This window comes from Eublepharis macularius, chromosome 3 (assembly GCF_028583425.1).
Source record: "Eublepharis macularius isolate TG4126 chromosome 3, MPM_Emac_v1.0, whole genome shotgun sequence".
NCBI classification, from domain to species: Eukaryota; Metazoa; Chordata; class Lepidosauria; order Squamata; family Eublepharidae; genus Eublepharis; species Eublepharis macularius.
The window spans coordinates 99892739-99914991 of record NC_072792.1 but is presented as its reverse complement, the minus strand read 5'-3'; the positions used below and the strand labels follow the sequence as shown (position 1 = coordinate 99914991).

Sequence of the window (22253 nt, the reverse complement as noted above, 5' to 3'; positions counted from 1 at the left end):
CTTTTATAGGGCTTCCTCCTACTGCCCCACCCCTCTTCCAGCCTGGCCTTTGGCTGCACCAAGCAGTTGCAGCTGGGGTAGCTGATCTGGCCCCACTGACCAGCACCAGCTGTGCCTTGTTCTCTGGCTGCCCAGCCTCCCTGCCTTGGCTGATTGCTGAAGGCATGTCCAGCTGCAGTCCCCTGGCTAGCAGCCCGGCCTCCCTGGCTGAGCTGATGGCTGAAGGTGGGTCCAGCTGTGGCTCCTTGGCTGGTTGCCCAGGGCTTCCTGCAGAGTGCCTCCAATAGCCCCACCTGGAGTGGCTTGGCTTTTGGCAACTCCTGGGCCAGGCTACTATTTTCTAGCTGGGGCGTGGCTTTGGGTTGTTGGGGCTGCTGCTGCTTCTCCTCCTCAGGTAAGGTCTTTGGGTGGGTGACTGCTGAGCTTCCAATCCCTCTGCCCTTGCCCCCTTCCGCCTTGCCTAGCCCCCTTTCCCTCCCTAGGGGAGTGGGACTCGCTGGCCTCTCTCTGTCTCCCCCTGCCTCCTGAGGCCCTGGGCTTTTGCCCCTTGCCCCTGGCACCGGCAGGTTCTGGCTCCATTTGCCTGTGGGAGGGGTTGACCTGCTGTCCCCCAGCTGCCCCCTCTGCCTGCCAGTCAGACCGGTTGACCTGCTGTCAGCTGGCTGACCAGTTGACCTGCTGTCAGCTGGCTGACCAGTTGACCTGCTGTCTGCTGGCTGCCCCCTCTGTTTGCCCATCAGCCCGGCTGACCTGCTGTTCCCTCCTACCAAGTCTGGGGGCTGGGACCCAGACCCCGGACACATGAAACTGTTTCAGAAAGTTAAAAGGTTTTAGAATACTTATGAGATTTAATTTTTTTTACAATTTACCTTGACCTTTAATTGTTTACTTTTTATTTAACTAAGTAGCCTTGGGAAAACATTAGGGTGTAAGAGAAAGGTGTCAAGGTTAAATTGAAAAATTATCATGAATCATTTAATCAACAATCACTGGTTAGTTCAGCTTAATGGCTAAGTGAGAGAAGATGGTTTGCAAAGTTCTGCTGACAACAGCAGGAGGTTTTAAAAGATTTCTATAACTTCCTTGTTATTAGGTGTTTGGGTACCTAATTGTACCTAAAGCTAACATCAAAATACAGATACTGGCAGGGAACATAATACATGAGTAAAACTAAATGTATGGCAAGAAGCTTACAGTAGATGTTTCTTGAAGCTAAGAAACAATCTCTGATAGCCTTAAATGCAGCAGATTATATTCAGTTGTGTGCCTCAAATTAAACAAGGCAATTTAACACCATTTTTTAAAAATGCAATCATTTGACGATAGCTTTAACTATTTAAAATAATGGACTTGAGGCATTTAAGAATTTTAAAACATATTATAGTTACAAGATTCTCAACAGACGAGACTGGATTACCTACTCTAGCATATTTAAATGCAATGCTATTGAATTCAGTAAAATAGTGCCTGTCTATGTAAGGGTAGTATCAGACCATATTTATTTATAGTATGTGCCACTTTATGCATCAGATCATCCTTATTTGTGGTGTTAGTCCATCCTTATTTGTGGGATGTACCTCTGTAACAGCTCTGATATGTGGCATCATATGACTGGTGTGTTGGTATCGCATGACTTCAAGTGGACCTTTAGGCTCACTTGAAGTGTGGGATGAACTTGCTTGCACAGGGCTAGCGGTTCATATATGATACCATTTGACATGTCTTACCTAAACCATTCATATCATGGAGTAATGCCATTCTGAATTGTTGGGGGGGAGGAGCACATGCTTTCCCTATATTTATTCCTGATGGATCCTTCCATCTGCAGAAGTGGATGGAGTTGTATATGCAAAGAAGAGCACAACATCAAATAGTTACTCCTATGCACTGATGACAGGATGCAATATGGCTTGATACATGCTACAAATGAATACATGAAAATGTGCTGAGTAATATTTCCATTGTCACAACTAGCTAGATCTAGAAAGTTATCTCATAGTTCCTTTATTATCTCATACTTCTTTGGTTATCTCATGCCTTCTTGGTTTGACACCATAATTTTAGCATCTAGTTTTTATCATATATACTTCTCTTGCTGAATTGTAATTTTTTAAAAAAAGTATTAAATTAACAGCTGCTAAAGTTAACAGCTTTCGAAGACAGCACTTCCAGTCAGTAGAATAAAATTGTATATATTATACTTTAGTAAACTGGTCCTAAAAGAGATTTCCCTTTGGAATGTGGTTAATTAGACAAGTATATGTTTGCTCCTCCATATCAGAGTCTATCAAAGTCCCTTATTAAATGCTGTGATAGTAAAAGGTTTTTTGAATGTGAAGTTGCTGGATGAACGTATAGCTATCAGGATGTGGTTTCTAAATCTTTAATCAGGGAACACATATATGCAATTTTGCTGGGTCTGAATGAGTTGGAAGTGCTCCCTAGTGGAATCATGTGCTTTTATGATGCCAACACGTACATGTTCAGTAGCTTGAGGAACCACCTGCAAAGTTGCACTGTTGAGTCTACCTCTCAGACATGTTTTAAATTCTAGGAATATCTTCTTTGCACAAGTCTTAGATTTAGGTAATCTGCTTAATAATTTGGTGCAACAAAATAGGGTCACTGCACTCCTGGGAACCCACAGTAAATCATATATCGTGTGTGCGTGCGTGCGCACGCACCACCCTGCTGGTTTGTTATGTAGAATACTATCCTGAGCTTTTTAATAGCAGCTAGTATGGCCCTTCCTTGCCCCACCAGGTCATCTCCTCAGCAGGCTGCTACCACATAACCAGGCAAAGGGCATCCAGCCTGCCTTTACACCAAGGCAAGGTTGTCTGTGCATCCCCTGGGTGTATCTGTCAATTGATTCTTGCTAAGGGCCCCATGCATGGCTGTGCTCTTGCTTTTTCCAGGTATTTCCTGAACTTTGGCAAGAAAGTGCTGATAGCTTATCCTAGGGGAAGGTTAATGTTGTGCATCTAACAGAATGACAGTGGCCTGATGAAGAAACAGTACAATACAGTATAGCAGGAGAGGGTGTATATTAGCTTCCACATACTTTGGGTGCCAACAAGTAAGCAGGATGAAATCCAGAATGTGTATCATCTGTTCTTCCCTTTCTCTTAAATAGTTCACTAGCCAGGGAGAAGATTATTTTATATACATTGACTTGGACACTTGAGTTTACATTATTGTTATCTTCAGGCATTACTCCAGTTTCCTATCTAAATTAGTTTAAAGTTTAAGTTTAATTTGGATCCATATGTGTCACTGTACATTTTTTAAAAGGAAGAATTAAATAAAAACCTTAACTGAAAGCAGACTCTTTAAGTGGACAAATCAAATGGCAGAAAAACAGTTATTTAGAGAGTTTTGTTGCTCCAGTACAGAGTTTAAAGATCTTTCTCTCTCTCTTTCCACCACAGACTTTGGCTTGAGCAACTGTGCAAGTATCTTGGGTTACTCTGATCCTTTCAGCACGCAATGTGGCAGTCCAGCCTACGCAGCACCAGAGCTTCTTGCAAGAAAAAAATATGGTCCCAAAATAGACGTTTGGTCCATGTGAGTTCTGAATTTGAAAAACTTATTTGCTTGGGTTGTTTTTTTGACCTTTATGTTAGCAGTAGCATGAAGTTCTAATTGGAACTGCCGCTAAAGGAGAGCATCCCACTTTGGAAAATGGATTATAGTGCTAGTGATTGTAATTGTTAGTGTTGTCATTGCTGTGCAACATGCTAAGGGCTTTACAATCATAGGATAATAAGTCCATTTTTAAAGTGATTGCAATCTCTTGTGTCCAGTTTATTTTGACTGTTGAAATTCTCACACTGCAGACTAAGGCTGATTCTGAGAGAGGGAGCAGAAATTGCCCAGAAGTGCTTCTATGTTGCTTTGCTCCCTCAGCACCCAATATAGCTCTGAATTCTCCATAAAATTGCACAATGCCCATGCCCAAAGGCAGGTTGAATTTCTTTCTGCAATTTTCTTTTTGTTTCTTTGTTTACAACCTTTGCACCTATTTCCTGGGTCTGCAACTTTCCTGTATCAATAGTTAATTGGAAGGTTTGTAGGTGGTGCCTGGTTAAGTACAGTATGTCACTTTATAGTCTTACTGATTTGGTTTTTATGTTTACTTGTTGCATTTTTTATCATAGAGCTAAAATAATCTTAAAAAATAAACTCAATGCAGTGGCTTTGGTTATAAAGTGAAAAGCAGCATTTACTTCTTTTCTCCATCAAGTATTGATAATTAACAACAGATTCTGTAATGATTTTGTTTTGTTTTTAACTTTGCCTTTGGACTTTATTACAGCTCCTCCTTACATTACCTTAAACTTTTACCTTGAGAACACCTTCCCTTTGGGGTTTGAATCCCATCACTAACACCACCTGTGGTGTTTTTCCCTATTTGCATGACATATATTTCTGCTTCTCTGACATCCTCAGTGTTCCCAAAAGGTTTTCACTGCCACCAAAGGATTTCACCTTAGACTTCTTCTGTTTGTCCTGTATTATAAGGTTTTGTTATAGATGGTAGTATGACAAGTTAGTGTGTAAGAGTGGCTATGAGGTGAAAAGGGGATTTTGTTTTTTGTTTAACCAAAAATAGAATTTATTTATAAGTACATAAGTCAAGGGTTAATATAGCCCTAACATCCCACAAAATGTGGAGCCGCATTAAATGATCAGCCCATCAAGGCTCATAAACCCTTGTGGATTCCAAAATCTTTTGAGAGATTTTAGAATTCCAAACACAGGCTCTATTAAACTGGCAGTAGAAGCATGGAATGTGAAGCTCCTTGAAGCTAACAACAAGATAGCTCCTCGTAGACCTCTCCCACCCTCACGGCGGAAGACAGCCTTGTGGTTTACCTCAGAGCTAGGTGATCTAAAGAGGGCTGGAAGATGTCTAGAAAGATGTTGGCAGAAAACTCATACTGAATCCAATAAAGCATGCTACAAAGCCCATGGGAAGACTTATGAAGTAGCAGTGATAGCAGCAAAGAAATGTAATTTTCCTGCAGCCATTGAATCAGCTAATTCACATTCATCCCAGCTGTTTAAGATAACTTGACATCTTTTGATTCCTAAATCTGAACCCTCACTGGCTCAAGAACAATTAGCTGTGACAGCTTTGCAAAGATTTTTGCTGATAAAATAGCTCAAATATGCTCTGATCTGGATACAAGCTGTAATATCAGTGAAACAGAAGTAATACTTAACACACTGTCCAGTCCATTTTGACCCAATCCCAATGATAGATATTGACAAAATTCTGTCACACAATTCCTTAATTAGTTTCTCCTACATAGGGTCATCCATCTGCAGCAAGCTGGAACTGCAGAAGAAGGAGCTGTTACGTAACATTAGTTCAGACAAAAACAATGCTTCTATTTTTCCTGTATGTCTTTGTACTTGCATTAGTTAATTTAAGAAAAAGATGCTGTTAAATTTCTATCACGTTTCTCTTTACTGAAGGCTATAGTAATACTGATTTGGTTCTCCAATTTTACACTGCTGAGTGCATGAATGCTAGAGGATTTCTGTATACATAAATGCCACCAAGATATGCCAACACTTCTTTAAACCGTCTTTCGCTGCCTTCCATGTTAGATAACTCAAAGAGAAAATATGAGTCTCTTGCACTTCTGTGCTTTATGTAGCATCTGAAGTTGGTCTTACCTCCCAAGATGAGCTCATATGAAGCTGCCTTGTACTGAGCTACTCCATTGATCTATCTATCATTTGCTTTGACATGCTGCAGTTTTCTAGAATTTCAAGTTTTCTCTCCAACAACTGCCTCCTGAGATGCTTTTAACTGGAAATGCCTGGGATTAAACCTTGGGCATTATGCATGCAAAATAGGTGCTCTACTGCTGATCCACAGCTCTCCAACCATAATTTACTGTATTTGGGTAGCAAATTAGGACCTTGTTTCCAAGTGAGTTTCCCATCATGTGCTGAGATAAGGAAGCAGTGAAGTGTTCAAATCAAAATTTATATGTCTTCATGGTATTAGTAGTTTATCATTTGAAAAGTTAAAGTTAGGCAGGCTTTTCCTGATCATAGGAGCTTTTTTTTTTTTTTGCAATAAACACAGTTATTAATCTTGTTGTGAATATTCTGGATATCTTCCATGTACCTTATTTGATTATGAAGGTATCATGGAGGATTCAAAAATCTTTCTTCCAGGTAGTACATCTGTCATGGATAGATCACGTCTTCTCAGCATTGATACCATAATACATTTTTGCTAGAAAAATGAAACCATCTCGCCTCTCTCTTGCTACCTAGTACAGTAATTTTTAAGGTCTCCTTCACACACATGTCCTGTTGTTTAATTCCAGGAGCAAGGGATCACTCTAGTGGAATTTGGTTGATGTTTCCTGGTAGAGGAATGATATAAAGTAATACCAAACATTCACAGACCTACAGAATTAAATTACTAGTGATTATTAAGATTATTTTGTTTGCTTCCGGATAAATGGAAGATGGGCCTTGTTACAATTGCTGGACGTTAAAGTGAAAGCCACTTTGGGCCACTGTGGGAAAGGTGTTGTTCAGTGGTAGAGCTCATGCTTTATATCCAAACAGTCCAATCTCCAGTGGAAACTAATTTAGGTAGCAGGGTTGGAAATGTTTGCTACCTGAGATCCTGGAGTACTGTCAGAGTAATAGTCAATGCTGAGCAATTTCATATCCTCATATATGCTCAATAAGCCATATTTTTGTTTGTTTGCTTGCTTGTTTCTTTATGGTCTGCCTTTCTCACTGAGACCGTTGTAGTCCCTCTACTAAAATGTTTTCCTCATTCATTCTTTTATAATTCAGTACTATTTCCTTTATAAAAATATTCTTCTGAGCAGTTTTACATAATTTTCAGAAAGCCAAAAGTGTGGGAGCTTTCCTGACCTCCTCAGGACATTCCATAGGGTGGGGGACACTATAGAGAACGTGCATGTATGGACAATCATTGATTTTGCCTGTTTGCAGGGTGGCACTTATAGAAGGTCCTGTTTAGATAAGTTATCGTGGTAGAGCATAGGAGGAGAGGCAGTCCTGCAGATACGAAGACCTATGGCCATGAAGAACTCTGTATGTGATGGCCGGCCAGTATCTTGACTATATAGGTTGCATTACAGTAGTCAAGTCTGATGTTATCATGGTGTGAATCCAGGTGGCCAGATCAGCCCAGTCAACGTAGGGGGCCATCTTCCAGGCTAAATTAAGTTGTGAGGAAGCATTTTTTGCAGCTGCCAAATCCAAATCCAAATCCAATTTATTACAGCAAAAGCCAGCAATATAAAACAATATGATTACAAGCAATAAATCAATATTATCAATACAGGAAAACCACAGGCATAAAGGGATAAGAGTGAAAATGGAATAACAATAATGAAAATAGAAAAAAATTTATAATGTTTTTTCCACTAAGAGAAGTTTACGTTTTCTGATAGCTAAAGAGCAGAATTTGGCCACAGCATAGGTTACTGAGCTCTGAGAATCTTCTAAAAGAAATTTGCGCAGAACTTCTGGTCTAAATTCCAAATAGGATTGCAAAGGGATGAATTTAGACAAAAGAGGTAGTATGAGGCGAGACCGTTCTTCACAATAAAATTCACAGAATAAAAGTATGTGAGTAACCGATTCCACCATATTGTCCATGCATGGACATAAGTGCTCATGCGTTGGTATCTGCCAGAATTTGCCGTACAATACAGCTGAAGGCAATACCTCAAACCGGGCTCTAGAAAATGCCCATCTGTAGGACTCATGGGTAATACTGGATAAATATGGGGCAGCTGAAAAATTAGGCCAAGATTTTAAGCACCTGAAGTTCTTGGGAAGTAAAGCTTCTTCATTTTGAAGTTCAATATCAAGAAGCCTCTGAGTAATAGCTGTTTTTGCCATATTCAGGGTTCCATTAAAAAGATCTTCAGGATTTAGGCCAATTTGCTTGATCTTGTTAAAGATTTGTGTGAACCAAGGTGGATAAGGGTTCGCAGCTAGGAGATGAGTTCTCATTCCCTTTGGATTATAATGAATTTTCAGCCAGAGGAATATTGCCTGTTCCCATACTTTTAATTCAACTCTGGGTAATCCTGCCTCTTGTCTAAGTATTACATTAGATGTACTCTTGGGAGCACCAAATAGAGATCTAAGAAATTTTGATTGGACTGTTTCAAGAATCTTAAGATTGGCAGAGAGTCCAATTTGTGAGCCATACAAAAGTTGGGCCAAAGATTTTGCCTGGTAAGTTTTTAAGGCCATAGGGAGAAAGCCAGCGCCTTTCCTTCTAAACAATTTAAGGATGGCATTTGCACTTCTCTCTGCTGAAGTGGCTGATGAGGTCAGATGTGCTGAGAATTTGGCATTATAGGAAAAAGTTATGCCTAAATACTGAAAGTTCTTAATTTGATCTATGACATTTCCTTTCATATTCCAGATATATTTCCTAAATGAGCTTTTTGCAGCTGCATTAATTTGCTTCTCCAGCGTTAATTCTGGGTCCAGTATAACCCCATGGCTTGTACTAAGTCAGCAAAGGTCAGCTGAACCCCTTTAAAAGTAGGAAACACAATGTCCTTCAAGACCTCAGACTTTCCAACCAGAATTACCTCCATTTTTTCAGGGTTCAGATTCAGTTTCTTCACTCTCAGCCATTTAATCACAGCAGCCAGGCAATGGCTCAAGACTTCTCCAGCATCCCCAGAAGATTTGGATAGAAAGTTATAGAGTTGGTTGTCATCAGCATTCTGATGGCACCCAATACCAGAATTACAAATGTTTTCTGCTGAGGACTTTATATAGAGATTGAATAGCACAGAAACTAAGAATCCTCTGGAACCCCACAGATACCACAATGATGATAACTGGTCTCCAACAGGAACCCTTTGGGTCCAATCTATAAGAATTTAAACCAGTCCAAAGCATGTCCCCTGATACCTACTTCCGCCTCTGTAGTGGCTTGTGCGAAAGACTATTGTGATATTGAGGAGATAGTGGTGTGCCACAGTTCATCCCTTTTGTGCCCAAATTGCTCTGAAGGCCAGGCTTGAACATTCTGTTTTTGCAAGATAAAATGTTTTTCCATCTTCTGGGCATGGAACAAGGGTCACTGGGTGTGTGTGTGTGGGGGGGGGGAAGTGTAAGTAGTTGTGAATTTCTTGCATTGTGCAGGGGGTTGGACTAGATGACCCTGGACGTCCCTTCCAACCCTATAATTCTATGATTCTGTGATCTTACTACCCGCCTTATCAGATTACCACGTCTTGTCATTGTATTGGAGAGTGGGCTTGGGAGTTAAACCATGTACTTGGTATGGGGGTCTTTTAGGATGTTTGCCACCACTGCTTATCAGTTGACCTGGAATACGTCACTGATCTCCAAGGCTGACTAGAGGAGAACAAGTGCACTGCTGCAGCTAGCCACCTTCTGTATAAGCTCAGAGAATCACTACACAGCAAGCCCAACTCAGGCTGAACTGCAAGGCAGCACTGTGCAACTAACCAGAACTAGGGGGCCGTCCATTGTTGTTTCTTGGGGTTCATGACAGCTAGATTACTTTAATCAATCTCTTTTCCTTCAACATTTGTGTGTTTATTGTAATCAAATCATTGTCCCTTAGCAACACAGGCTCCAAATGTTTCAGTAAGACAGGATGGTCTAGTTTATCAAAGGTAGCATATAAATCCAGTAAGAGCAACAAATAAGCATGGCTTTTATCTAGAATCATATGGAGATCATCAGCTAAAGCCACCAGAGTTATCTCTGCCTCATAGCCCAGCCTGAAGCCAGATTAAAAAGGGTCCTGAGTGCATCCCAAAAGACCTGGTCCACTACTGTGCCCAGAATGAGCAAGTTAGAGACAGAGTGATAACTGGCCACATCGCTTTTCTTTATGGGATGGATGACCACTTCTTTGAGTGGCCAAGGACAAGTGACCTGAGTCAGTGATTTATGATAGACATTAATGAGTCATTTTTGTGGTCCTTGACCGGTAAACTTTTAATGGAATATTTCTGCTTGTTTCAGTTTTCCCCACTACTCTTCTTTTACAGTGGTGTGAATATGTATGCAATGCTGACTGGAACTCTGCCATTTACTGTGGAACCATTCAGTCTGAGAGCTTTGTATCAGAAAATGATTGACAAAGAAATGAATCCCCTCCCCACTCAGCTCTCCACAGGTAAATAATGTACTACTTAAGTGTTGTTCCATTTTTAATCTGTGCGACCCTCACCATTAATTTTGTGCATCAGCCCTTTAGTTTCCTTTAGGTAATGGCTCTGGCAAAAATTTAATGGGACTCCTGATTGGACATGCTGTGACCAGTAATGACACACTTGCTACTTCATAATGTAGAATTGTTAGAAGTTTCTAGTGTTTTTAAAAATCAGAACAGATGCAGTCTTCCTCAAATTTGAGCTGTGCAGAACTAATGTCTATTGACCTAACTGCAATTTACTTCTGAGAAAGTTCTTAGCAAAGATGTTTTCAAATTCCACTAATGCATTTCACTGTAAAAGTGAATTATTACCAAAATACTACTCTGTCTTTTGTGTGTTTCACTGAGGTCTGTGGAACCTTCCCCCCGCCCCCACTGCTATACCTTGTTAAATCCTCTCCACTTGCACATTAGTCTCTATCTTTTTTGGCCCAGGAGAAATAAACAATTTCTGTTTTGTAACTTGTTGATGTTTCTTCTTATGCAGGAGTACCCACATGAGGAGCATTTTCTTGAGAAAGATTCTTGTAGTAGAACTTCATGAAACTTCCTAGAAGTTGCCATTTATGTTAATTAAAACATATTCAACATTCCAGGGACTATATAAATTATATAGTGTATATATATACTATATATACTATATATAATATATACAGAAATATGTTAAGCCATACTAAAACTTCTGGACTTGATTTCTACTGAAATCATTGGCAAACTTTTGCAGGCTGAGGTCTTTTATATATTGAAGTCATAGTATCTCCTATTCCATGTTTGGTTTCAGTTAGAGATTAGCAGAGATTAAAATGTGAATACGTATGAAGTAATCCGTAGGTGTTATATGTGGTGCCTTGTTTGGTCAGGCCAGTTGGGAACTGCAAGTTTGGAGTTACATGGTTATAAGTCTGTTCCTTAATGAACCATGTGTTGTTTACTTTGACTTGAGTAGTTTCAAACTAAATTGACTCTGTTGTTTTATATGGGACTTATTGAAACTGTGGTCATTGCATCAGCTGAATACTTCAAATATTTGAATTTCAGTGGCCAAATGAAGTAAACAGAGAGCTTCATTTTTTCTTTGGTAGAGTTTTTAAAATCAAAAATAATATTGGTTTCAGGAGGAGTTAATATGAAAATATTTATATCCAGAAAAGTAAAAATGAAGCCCAATATGATGAGAATAGTTTGTTTTGCCATTTTTAGTTACACGTATCACTGAAAGACTCCAAATTCCTTCACTGTTGTACCATTTCTGCTTGTCCAACATTATAGAAGATAACCAAAAAGGCTGAAAGAAAAACAAAAACCTTGTGTGTAAAAATATCAAGGTCAATATTTTAAAAAAGCTAAAAATATATTACATTACAAAATCATTAATAAAATTCCAAATATTAAAAAACTGTGCATTAAGAGTGCGGCTGCAGGCAAGAAGCTGCTAATGGGAATGGGGGTATACCAAGCCTCTGTTTTATCCTTTCATCTCTCTTGGAAAAGTCCTTTTCTTCCAGCTATTGCTCTGAGGTTTAAAACAGATGAGATACTGAGGGATCTATAGTTGGATACTTCCAGCATTTTCAGAATGAAAATGCTAATGCAAGCTGCACAACAGGTCAGATTCAGATCCAAGATGTGGAAAGAGGAAAAAAGGGTGAATCAACTCTTTCCTACCCCCTGTACAGTTTTGTGTAAGTTGAAATTGACACCCCTTCTACTCATGCGCTATTATTTTTCCTCAAAAGAAAAGTCAAATCAAATAGGGTCTGCCCACCTTTCCGAGGCTTAATAACAGTTTAGGCAAGGGGACCACTTGTCCCTGTGCCTCCTTCCATCAGCTTTTAAAAACATTACAGGGATACATTGATGATTTCCTAATATCTTGTCTAATTTGATCTTGAGAATACACAATGAGTAGAATTACAGGAGGCCACATGGGAAAGTTGTTAAGAGGTAAAGTTAGATGGGGAAGGAACAGAATGAATGGGATTCCTGGGGCTAAAATTTCACATGGCTAGTTAGTAGTAACTTGGTTCTTCCGTGTGTTTCCACGCCTGGAGTGTATACTCTACAGGTGAGGGTTCTTAAGAACAGTGGTCTGTGCTGGAATCTGGAACCTGAAATATAACAAGCAGAATGCCCTTCTCTGTTCCCCAAGCAAAGACATAAGGCTGCTATTTATAACAGGCCTGGCCAATCCTGCAGCTCTATATTGCTAGCCAGTCCCAGGGCCTGACTTGATGTACTTTTTTTCCTTTTGTGTCAGAAGCAGGGGAGCCTGCTTCAGACACCCCCCGTCGTCATTGATACTATGTTTGGTTTTTAAAATACTCATATATGAGAGAGAAAATCTTTTCAGGTTGAATTTCCCATAACCATTTACTATTAGAAAGCGTCACACAACATTACAACTTCCAATAGACATAAAACCCAGATATAGTAAAATGATAATCAGAATTTTCAGTAGGTATTCTGTAAAACCTTTTAGGAAGTCATTCTCTAACTGAATATAGATGGACTGAATTCCAAAATTGTGGCCGTTGGCTGTAACCACACTAATTCGTGATTTCTTTTTTTTATTACTACTGTGCTTCAGATATATACCATCTGCAACAAGAAAATGAAGTAGAGACTGGACTGCAGAAGGGTAGTTTTTATAAAGTGTTAAGTTTAACCTCATGGTGAATTCATTTTCAGGCCTTCCCTCTTCTTTATTAGAAATTGCTTATAGCATAGGATTGTGTTCAAAATGCCAAGGCCATGTACTCATTGCCATTTACCTTGCAGTTATTGCTGCCCAGTAATAACATCTGAAAAACAGTTTCTCACTACCAAATGAGACATGACAGCATCCTCATAGCCATCACCATTTTAATGTAATTTAAAAATGCCATTTGGAACTAATCCTGATTGGGCCAGCAGTACAGTGCCCCCTACACATCTTCAAGTGCCAAAACAGCCACAAGGTGTGTGTGACCATTTCTGCATTTGATAATATATGTGTGGGGAGGGGGGGGGGTTGCCACAGCCTGCTGCACTGTGTCCCTGATCAGGATTGGGCCTTTACAACATTTTTAAATAATTTTAAAATGGCAGTGGTGGCCCCATGGCAGCCATGAGGACACTGTCATATCTAGTTTTGCTTTTCGTAGGGTCCTTTAAGTGCATGGTCTATTAAGCAAACACCAAAAAGCAGGGGTCCCCAACCTTTTAAAGCCTGTGGGCACATTTGGAGTTCTGATACAGTGTGATGGGTACCGCAACAAAATGGCTGACACAAAATGGCTGCTGCAGGAAGGAGCCATCCACAAAATAGCTGCTACAGTTTCTCTCCAGTCTCACAGTGAAAATCCTTGTACTATGGAAGCAGCTTCTGCTGAAGCAGTGTTTTTAAAAATCTGCACAGTCAGTCAAATCTCCACTGGCTTATCATAAGCCATGCTTGGCAAAAGCCCCACCTTGACCCATCCACTTTCTAGAAACACTTGGCTGGTACCAGGAAAGGTGTCAGCAGGCACCATGTTGGGGACCACTGCCATAAAGCATTAAAGTAATTGTAAGGGACGAGAAATGTTTAACTAATATTCCAGAAATCTTTTGCATCTTATAAACATTTCAGCAAAAATAGATCCTTTTCAAAGCCAGATCAGTATTATGCTTCAGATGCCTTTGAGAGAGGATGTATTGGGGCCAGGGTCAGTAGCAACCATCGAGTGACTTAATACCACATGAGTTTCATAACCCAGCTGCTTACTACTGTTCAACAGCAATTACTTCAAGAAAGCTAGTGTGGTATAGTGGTTAGAATTTCAGACCAGGATCTGGGAGCCCCAGGTTCAGATTCCTACTCTGCTATAGAATCTAGCTGAGTGACTGTAAGGAAAATGTTCATGCACGCTCTTAACTCCGGTGAAGAGTAACTGAACTTTGGTTCAGGCTGTAAGTTGTTGCAGGCCTGCTTCCGGCCTAGCTATAAAAAATGTGCCAACCTGTTAATTTTCAGCACCTGCAGGCCTCTGCCAATTCCCTGGAGATTCGACCTTGAGAGACTGGCTCTCAACAGTTCTTATCTTTACTCCCCAATTTCACACAATTAGCAACGCCAGTTAAGCAAATGAACCCTAATTGGCTCTTGGTTAATGGAGTGATGTTGGTAAGCTTGAAAAGATGGCTGCCTGGTACACACTTCTCTATTCAGCATATCATATGCTTCCATGCCTCTTGTCATCAATATGTCTCAAGTTAGATGGCATATCCTGTGGACTCCTTTACCAGACTTAATGATGAGAACCTACCGGCTAAGAAGCTACATCAGAGAAACTTAGGTAGCAAATTTTAAGTGTATTTAGATAAGATATCTTAGCTAGCAATAGAAAGATTTGTTTGTTTTCTCATCTATTTCTTAAGTTTAGCAACACTCTCTGTAACTTGTATTCAATAAACTAAAAGATATTTTATTCTAGCCTGTGTCTGGATTCACTAGTTGGATGTGAGTACAACCTCAGGAAACCCGAAAGACTGCAAAATCTCACAAAATAAAAGAACGGGCACCTTCATGCATACCTAAGGGATAGGGATCCCAGGTGCCTGCTGGTGATGGGCGAACTTCTGGGGATTTGCCCACTCGCATAGCAAGCCCCCAGAGGTTGCCCGCCACTGGTGCACCTAGGGAACATGTGCCATGTGCATGCTTCCTGGGGGTGCAGTGATGTCATTTCTGGAAGCGATATCATCAGGCCGGCTGCGGGAACATTCCTACACTTCATTTGGGACTAATTTGGGCCCCAAACAGCTGGATCAGCCCCATGCGGAGCGTGGGAGTGCTCATGCAGCCAGGGCAGTGATGTCACTTCCAGAAGTGATGTTGCTGCATTAGCCCCAGGGCGAGTGCGTGCAAAGCACACGCACAATGAATAACCTCATACCTGACACGAGGTAAGTGCCAGGTACCCTACTCTCCCGGTGGGTGGCGAGAGGGACCTAACAATCCTACTAAGGGGGCCTGCAGTGGCTGTGTTCAGTACCCAGGAGTAGGAGTTAGAGGTGCCTTATTCATACAGTGACATTAGGCTAGTCACATTCTCAGTCTAACCTACCTTTTCAGGGTTGTTGTGAAGAGAATTATGTAAGCTGCTTTGGGTCCACGTTGTGGAGAAAACCAGAGTATAAATGTAGTAACAAATAATGCAGAAGGGGCAAATAACATGTAGATAGGAGGGTGAGTAAAAGGAGAAAATGAAGAGGACAGTTGAGGATATGAGGTCTGCCAGGAGGAAGGAAAAAGGAAATGATGGGGAAGGGGGATACAGGGGAAACTGAGGTGCCCCTCACAACTCTGCAGGTTCTCCATGCAACTGGTCCTAGCCTGGCAGTTGGTACTGCTCAACTCAGCCAGACTTTTCACAGGGAGAGGCTGCTCAGGTAGGGAAGGAGGGAAAACTTGGAGGCAGGAGGGGAAAAATAAAGGTAGGTTCATGGGTGGCTGGGCAGGGGCTTTCAGGAAAGGAAAAGAGGAAATAGTAGCAAAAGGGAAAATGAGACCTCCCTCTTCAAGTCCTTGTGGATCCCTTGCTTTTTATGATATATAGAACAAAACTTGCATGCAGCCTTACAATCTAAGAAGGCCAAGAACATCAGGAAAAGGAAAGGGGCACAAAAGGGAGAAAGAACAGCAGATATTAGGTTATAGGCTTGGGAAAAGAAAGATGTTTTTAAACACTTTTTCAGATTCCTATAAAGAGAGAGATGTGTGGATTACAGTAAGCAGGGAGTTCCAGAGAAAAGGAGAAGGAAAAGCGAGAGAGTGCAGAGAGTTAAGCAGACAGTCTCTCTACACATGACATCTTACATGAGTAGGATCAAGCGGAAGATCTTACACTTGTTCTCCCATTGTGGATACTTGTGCACCGCTAGGGAAACAGAATACATTTGAATATAGGCCCACACTTGAGCATCCTGTGTAAGATATCTTGTTTAGAGAGACTCAGAGTAAATTTGAGGCTTAGCAAGAAGACACTACTGGTTAGAGTGAAGGTGATGACAAAGCAAATTAGGAGATAAGAAGGAAGCAAAAGTAAAGAATTTTTTGATAACAAAACATTAAGTTAAACTTGGTACAATAAGGAATAATGCCAATAAAGACATCAACAAAGAGGAAACATAAATAAAACTAGGCACTGGGTGGGAAAACTCCAAATGAACAGCAGAATTAAGAATTGAGAGGGTGAAACTGAGAGGAAAGCAAGCCAGAGGAAGAAAAATCACAATAGCCAAGCTGGGAAAGAATGTAAATAAATAGATGACAGAATGTGTGAGAGAAAAGAATAATGGTATTTATTTTCTGTTTCAACAATTCTTCAACTCCATGTTGGATCCTAGCTAATGCTATGTCTTTGTAAACTTGTATTTATTTACTCTATAGCATTGTTTATGGAAATTTACTTGACATTGTATGGAAATGTCTACCCTTGCCCTTGCTACTAATAGTAGTAATCTCACACTATATAATCCATCTTGAGTTTTAGTGAGAAAGGTGGTCTATAAATTACATAAATTAAAAAAATTAAAAAATAAAATAAACTGTGCCCAATCAAAACACCCTTAGTTGTTTTGGAAAACCCACCATGTCTGTTCTTAAAAGGAGTGTCATGCAATGGACGATTAACTCTTGAAAAGTAATTATCCTGTTTTAATTGTTTACAGGAAGGTAACTTATAAATTGGCGTATTCCTTAATCTCTTCTTTGACAGCACCATCGCATGTTTGCCCCCCTTGCTGAAATAAAAGGCAGACACGAGGTTTGGGAATAAAATTAGGGCCACTTTATTAATAACATATACTGTCATTACGGCAAGGGATCTAACTAGCGGTACAGGTCAAACCTTGGGGTCACCCGGACCTCCGCCTTGACCTGTCTGGGCAAGCCCCCACTGCCCCGGGGGTGTTCTATCCATAGGGTGGCTGGGACCCGGTGGCCAAGCAAATGGTTCCCCTTTGAAACTCCAACCCCCACTAGCTGTGGAGCCTGGGGGAGGCCTTGTCCAGGGATCCCACCAGGCAGTCTGCCCCCGCAACTGGCTGCCATAAAGCCTACCAGCCGCTCCTGATAGACCCCATTCCCTACTAATGGGTCACCAGCCTGCTCAATTTTTCCCTCCTATCCTGCCACTGCTAGCACCAAGCCTCTGCTTAGGCCCTTGCACCCCACAGGTGGCTTATGGCCAACCTGAGCCCTTGCTGTAAATCATCCAAGAATATGTTATTGCCAGCCGCTGATAGGTGGACCCCATCACCACAGTAGAGACTGGCCACCTTGGTGTGGCAAATAAATTCCCAGGCCGTCCCCCAATGCTTTCTCAAGGGTTCTATTGGCCTTATGCCTTGCCCTCTCAATCCTTTCTGGGTCCCAAACCTCCTGCCACCTATAGCGCGGAAGCGTAGCTGACCACACAATCGGTACTGGGCCAGCACTTACTTATAATTTGCAGATCTGCTTGTACCTGTAAGGATAAGGCCTCACCCTTCACCAGGCTGAGGCCATTGCCCCTGGGGTGGATGACCAGGATATGTAGCTGCAGACAGCTTCTCCCTCCAAAAAGCAGTGGCAGCAGCCCCAGCCATCTCAATCCCCACCGGCCCTGCCACTTGACCATGGCCCACTCACTGAGGCTGAGCTGGGACCTGATCGCCATCCTCTTTGCCTGGTGGGTGGCCCAGAAGAACATGCTGTGGCTGCAGATAAGGATCCTCATCCTCTCATGGCAAGCCACTGCACCTACAAAAGAAAACAAGTTCAAACTGTGTTCTCAAAACTGTCCAGTGTATACACATACGGCTGGAAGGCAGATGACCTCCATCGTCCCACTTTCTGGATGGCTGGCTCTGGGTAACCCATGGCTGCCGCTGTGGAGGCAGCCCCAATTTGAAATGAACGGGTGCCAAATTTTATGCTGCCCAAGCCCAACTTGGCAAGCGCCTTATCCCTGACCACCCAGAATTGGTACTTTATCAATGGGGAGCCATCTGCATGGCGAAAAAGCAACTCTTTACCCTCACCTCGCATGGCTATATAGTGTTTCAGGGCTCTCACTGGGCATAAACCCTGCTCTGCAAATGGGCCCAACTGAATATCCATCCCCTTTCCCCTCTGGTCTGTCTTGGACTGCTGCACCTTTAGAGTCACCATATCATTCACAAACTTAAGGTCTCACTCCCTTAAAGCGTGACTAGACCTGTCTGAAAGAGATTGGGCGACTAATTCACCTACCCTTAAAGCAGCAAAAAAGGCAGTGAAATAAGACCATCTCAAACTTTGACAAGCATATCAACCCCCACACTGGGCCAAGGCCCCGGAGGACAGCTGGGGAAATGGGTTGTCTATCATCCCTACATGTGTCTGCTTCCCAGGACCATCCCTCTAGCATTTTCTGCAATCGGAAATCGCTTGTGGCCTCAGCCATACCCCTAGCCTTACTGGCAAATGCTAATGCTGCCAGCTGGCCTCTAATAGACTTTACTGCCAGTCCTTATGCAGAAATGCATAAGGTGCTTCACCAGGATAGGCCATACCTGTTGTAGTCTTGCATCCTGCCTAAAGCTGGTAAACAGTCACAGGACTTCTGGGTGCAGGGGGCAACTATTAAATGTATGGCCCTTTGTGCCTCTAACACCCAAGCCTCCACAGCTCCTGGGGCATCACAGCCAGCAAAATGTCGGCCTCGGGAGCAAGCTGACAAAACTGTTCCGTCTGTAAGCGAGACCCAGCATCTACCATGCAATTATTTATACCCGGAACATGCTTCGCCATGAACAAAATGTTCAGTCGTAAACACTGGAGCATAAAAGCCCTGACCAGCCTCATGACCCTGGGGGATCTGGATGAAAGGGATTGAAGGACATGCACCACTGATTGGTTATCACTCCAAAAGTAGACTGAGTAGGTTACCAGTTCATTCCCCCCCCCAAAAAAACCGCCACCAGGATTCGAAATAATTCCAAAAAGGTGAGATCTGTAGTGAGACCCCAACATGACCACTGAGCTGGCCATTGCTCTGCATACCAATGCCTCTGAAAATAAATTCCAAAACCCACAGATCCAGAAGTGTCCAATGACACCTGCAGTTTGGCCTTCAACAACAAGTCCTCCCTCCCAAAATAAATCCCATAGAAGGAGCTAAGAATTTTTCCCCATAATGCTAAGTTGGCCCTCATGCCCCCATTGATTCAAAGTCTGTGGCTTGGCAACCGCAGGCCACCCATGGCATCACAAAGGCATCTAAGCAATGCCCTGCCTGGAGCAACCACTTGACAAGCGAAGTTGCGATGGCCCACCAGCTGCTGCAGCTCCAAAAGGGTCACCTTGTGCTTTTCCCTGAAGGAGGCCAGCTGTGCCCATAAATCACCCAACTTCTCAGTCGGCAACCGTGAAGTCTGCTGAACCGTGTCAAGCTCAATACTTAGGAAGGTAAGCAATGATGACAGGCCCTCATTCTTTTCATGGGCCAGTAGTACTCCAAATTCCTCAGCTAGATTAATAAATCCTGTTAACAGCCAGGTTCATAGGCCCCTGCCCGCTGGACCCACGAAAAGAAAGTCATCCAGGTAATGCACCGTATTCCAGCACTGAAGCCGGGACCGCAAGGCCCATTCAAGAAAAGAGCTGAAATGCTCAAAAGCCACACAGGAAATAGAGCACCCCATGGATAGCACCCTATCCATATAATATTGACCCTCAAACGAGAGTCCAAACAACTCAAAATCTCCTGAATGCTCTGGCAAAAGGCAAAATGCCGACTTAATGTCGCATATAGCCATTTCAGCATTAACCCCACAGCATCTCACAACCTTAACCGCTTGGTCAAAGGATGTGTACCTCAACGAATACAGGTGCTCAGGAATAGCATCATTCACTGATTCTCCCCTGGGATAAGACAGGTAGTGGATAAGCCAGAACTCACCCACCGACTTTTTGGGCACTACACCCAGGGGGGAACCCGCAGATGTGGGACTGAAGGGGCCTAGAATGTGCCCCTCTGTACACTCCTTAGCTATTTTATTCTGTACCACCTCCTCCATGCTCACAACTGAACACAAATTGGCAGACATGAAGGGTGTGCGAGGACCTTGGAATGAAATCCTAAACCCAAACAAAACCCATCCAACAGGAAGTGGGCACCCCAGCTCTTGGGGTAAGCAGCCAGCAGCCGCTTAAGAACCGTCAGGTTTATGGGGCTGGGTTCCTTTTCCAACTGAAGACTGGGAGCCCCACCCCTCCCCCTCACCTGCCTGCCTCCTTGACTGCCGAGGGCAGGTCGTGAATGAATGTGGGACATCAAATGGGGGCACTGGTGCTTGAAGCTGCATGCTTTTCTGGAACAAACCCCCTATGAGCTGTAATCCTAACAGAGGAGCTGGGGTTGAACCGGCTGACCCGTGGGTTTGAGGGTGCCCTGAACATTTTGGTTCTTCTGTCCTAAGTGGCCGCTATCAGAGCAGTCCCCCGGGTTCAGTTTGGCCGGGGATATGATCTATAACCACAGTTGCTGGTGAATCTTGTCCCACTGCAGCGTTGGATTAATGGCTGCATGCATACAGAATTTTTTGTCATGTTGCAGCCATGCTGCACTGGCGAAGTCCATATACCCCCTATATATAATGTGAGGGTACTGAAATAAAGGGGCAGCCTGCCAGAGCTGAGCCCTGGCAATCACTCCTGCATAGATTAACATGCCAGGGAGCCAATTGTACCAATTACGATCAACCTTTCTCTTTTTTAGCCGCTCTTTTTCACTGTCATCGAGGTCTTCCTTCTCCTTTTTCTCCAGTTCCCTGAAGAGGAGAGTGAAGACGTCAACATATTTACCCCAGAGGATCTTTTCCTTGGTTGCAGGGGTTAAACGATCTCCCAGGGACATCACAGTGTCCCCAAAAGGCAGAGCCCCAAAGGGGACAGATCCATAGGCCGAAGGGCCTGGCATGGAAAACTCCAGGGATAATATGTCCAAGGTGACAACTGGCTAGTAGAAGGTTGCACCTCCCTTCCGTAGCATGTAAATGGCACTGTTGCCTCCAGGTAACCCGAGGAGCCGGCAGTGTCTCCGCTCTGGCCTGTCCAAACGAGCTGTGGCCAAGGTGATCAAGCTGCAGGCATACCCTGCAAATGAAGTGTGGTAGCTGTCATGTGTGATGACTGGACTGCTATTGAGGGCATGGAGGGAGCAGCTTGTCCCCAAGGCCCCTAAGGCCAAGATCCTGCCATCAAGGGTGTGGTAGCCTTACCATCCCCCTTCACTGGTTCCATAGACAACACCACCTGACCAGAATGTCAACCAACCTTGTTCTGCTTGACCCTCAGACTCCACAGCCATACCCTCAGCCGCAGACTTAAGCTTTTGGCTCTGCCCCCCAGCAAATACCCGGACACCCAGGAAAAGGTCAGCTGCCTTTTCTCCTTCCAGAGCGGCAACCCTGACCCCCAGCCCCAGCAGCCTAGTCTGCTGGCTGGGAGGGCCACATTATGTATCCACAAAGACACAGCTGGTGGTACTCAATTTTAATAACCAACAGCTGCACACTCAAGGATAGGAAACTAAGGGGAGAAGAGGTTAGATGTTTCCTTCATACCTGGAGTTCTTAGTTGTTTCACTCTTTCTCTCTTCATTCACTTTTTAGTCCCACAGCTGGTTTATCACGAACAGTTAAGGAGTGTAGCTGTTATCACTCCTAATTTGCCTTATTTTAAAGGAAGCTCCAATTTGCTGCTTCTCACAGGTAATGTGACAGGAGTCAGGAATCCTGAAGTTCAAAGCAATTATAAACAGCAGAGGCAACAATTCACTCCAAACACTGAGGCACTTCTTGTAGCCAAAGAAGCAGTTTGTAAACTGAGTTTGAGTGGTTATTCACCCACCATAGAAAAGAAAAACAACATATCAAAAGCAAAGCAAGAGTAGCTTTATATTGAGCATCTGATTAGGTCACCATCTTGAAGGGAACTATCTTGAAGATATAACAAGTAGAACCTTTATAT

General features: G+C 42.8%; 1 protein-coding gene across 1 annotated transcript in view; it reads left to right on the top strand.

The window, feature by feature from the left end:
- Positions 1-22253, top strand: part of HUNK (hormonally up-regulated Neu-associated kinase) — a 164728-nt gene that overhangs the window by 90391 nt on the left and 52084 nt on the right. Inside the window, exons 4-5 of the mRNA XM_054974061.1 lie at positions 3432-3567; positions 10068-10195. Coding sequence (XP_054830036.1) covers positions 3432-3567; positions 10068-10195 — 264 coding nt within the window. The remainder of the gene's footprint in view (positions 1-3431; positions 3568-10067; positions 10196-22253) is intronic.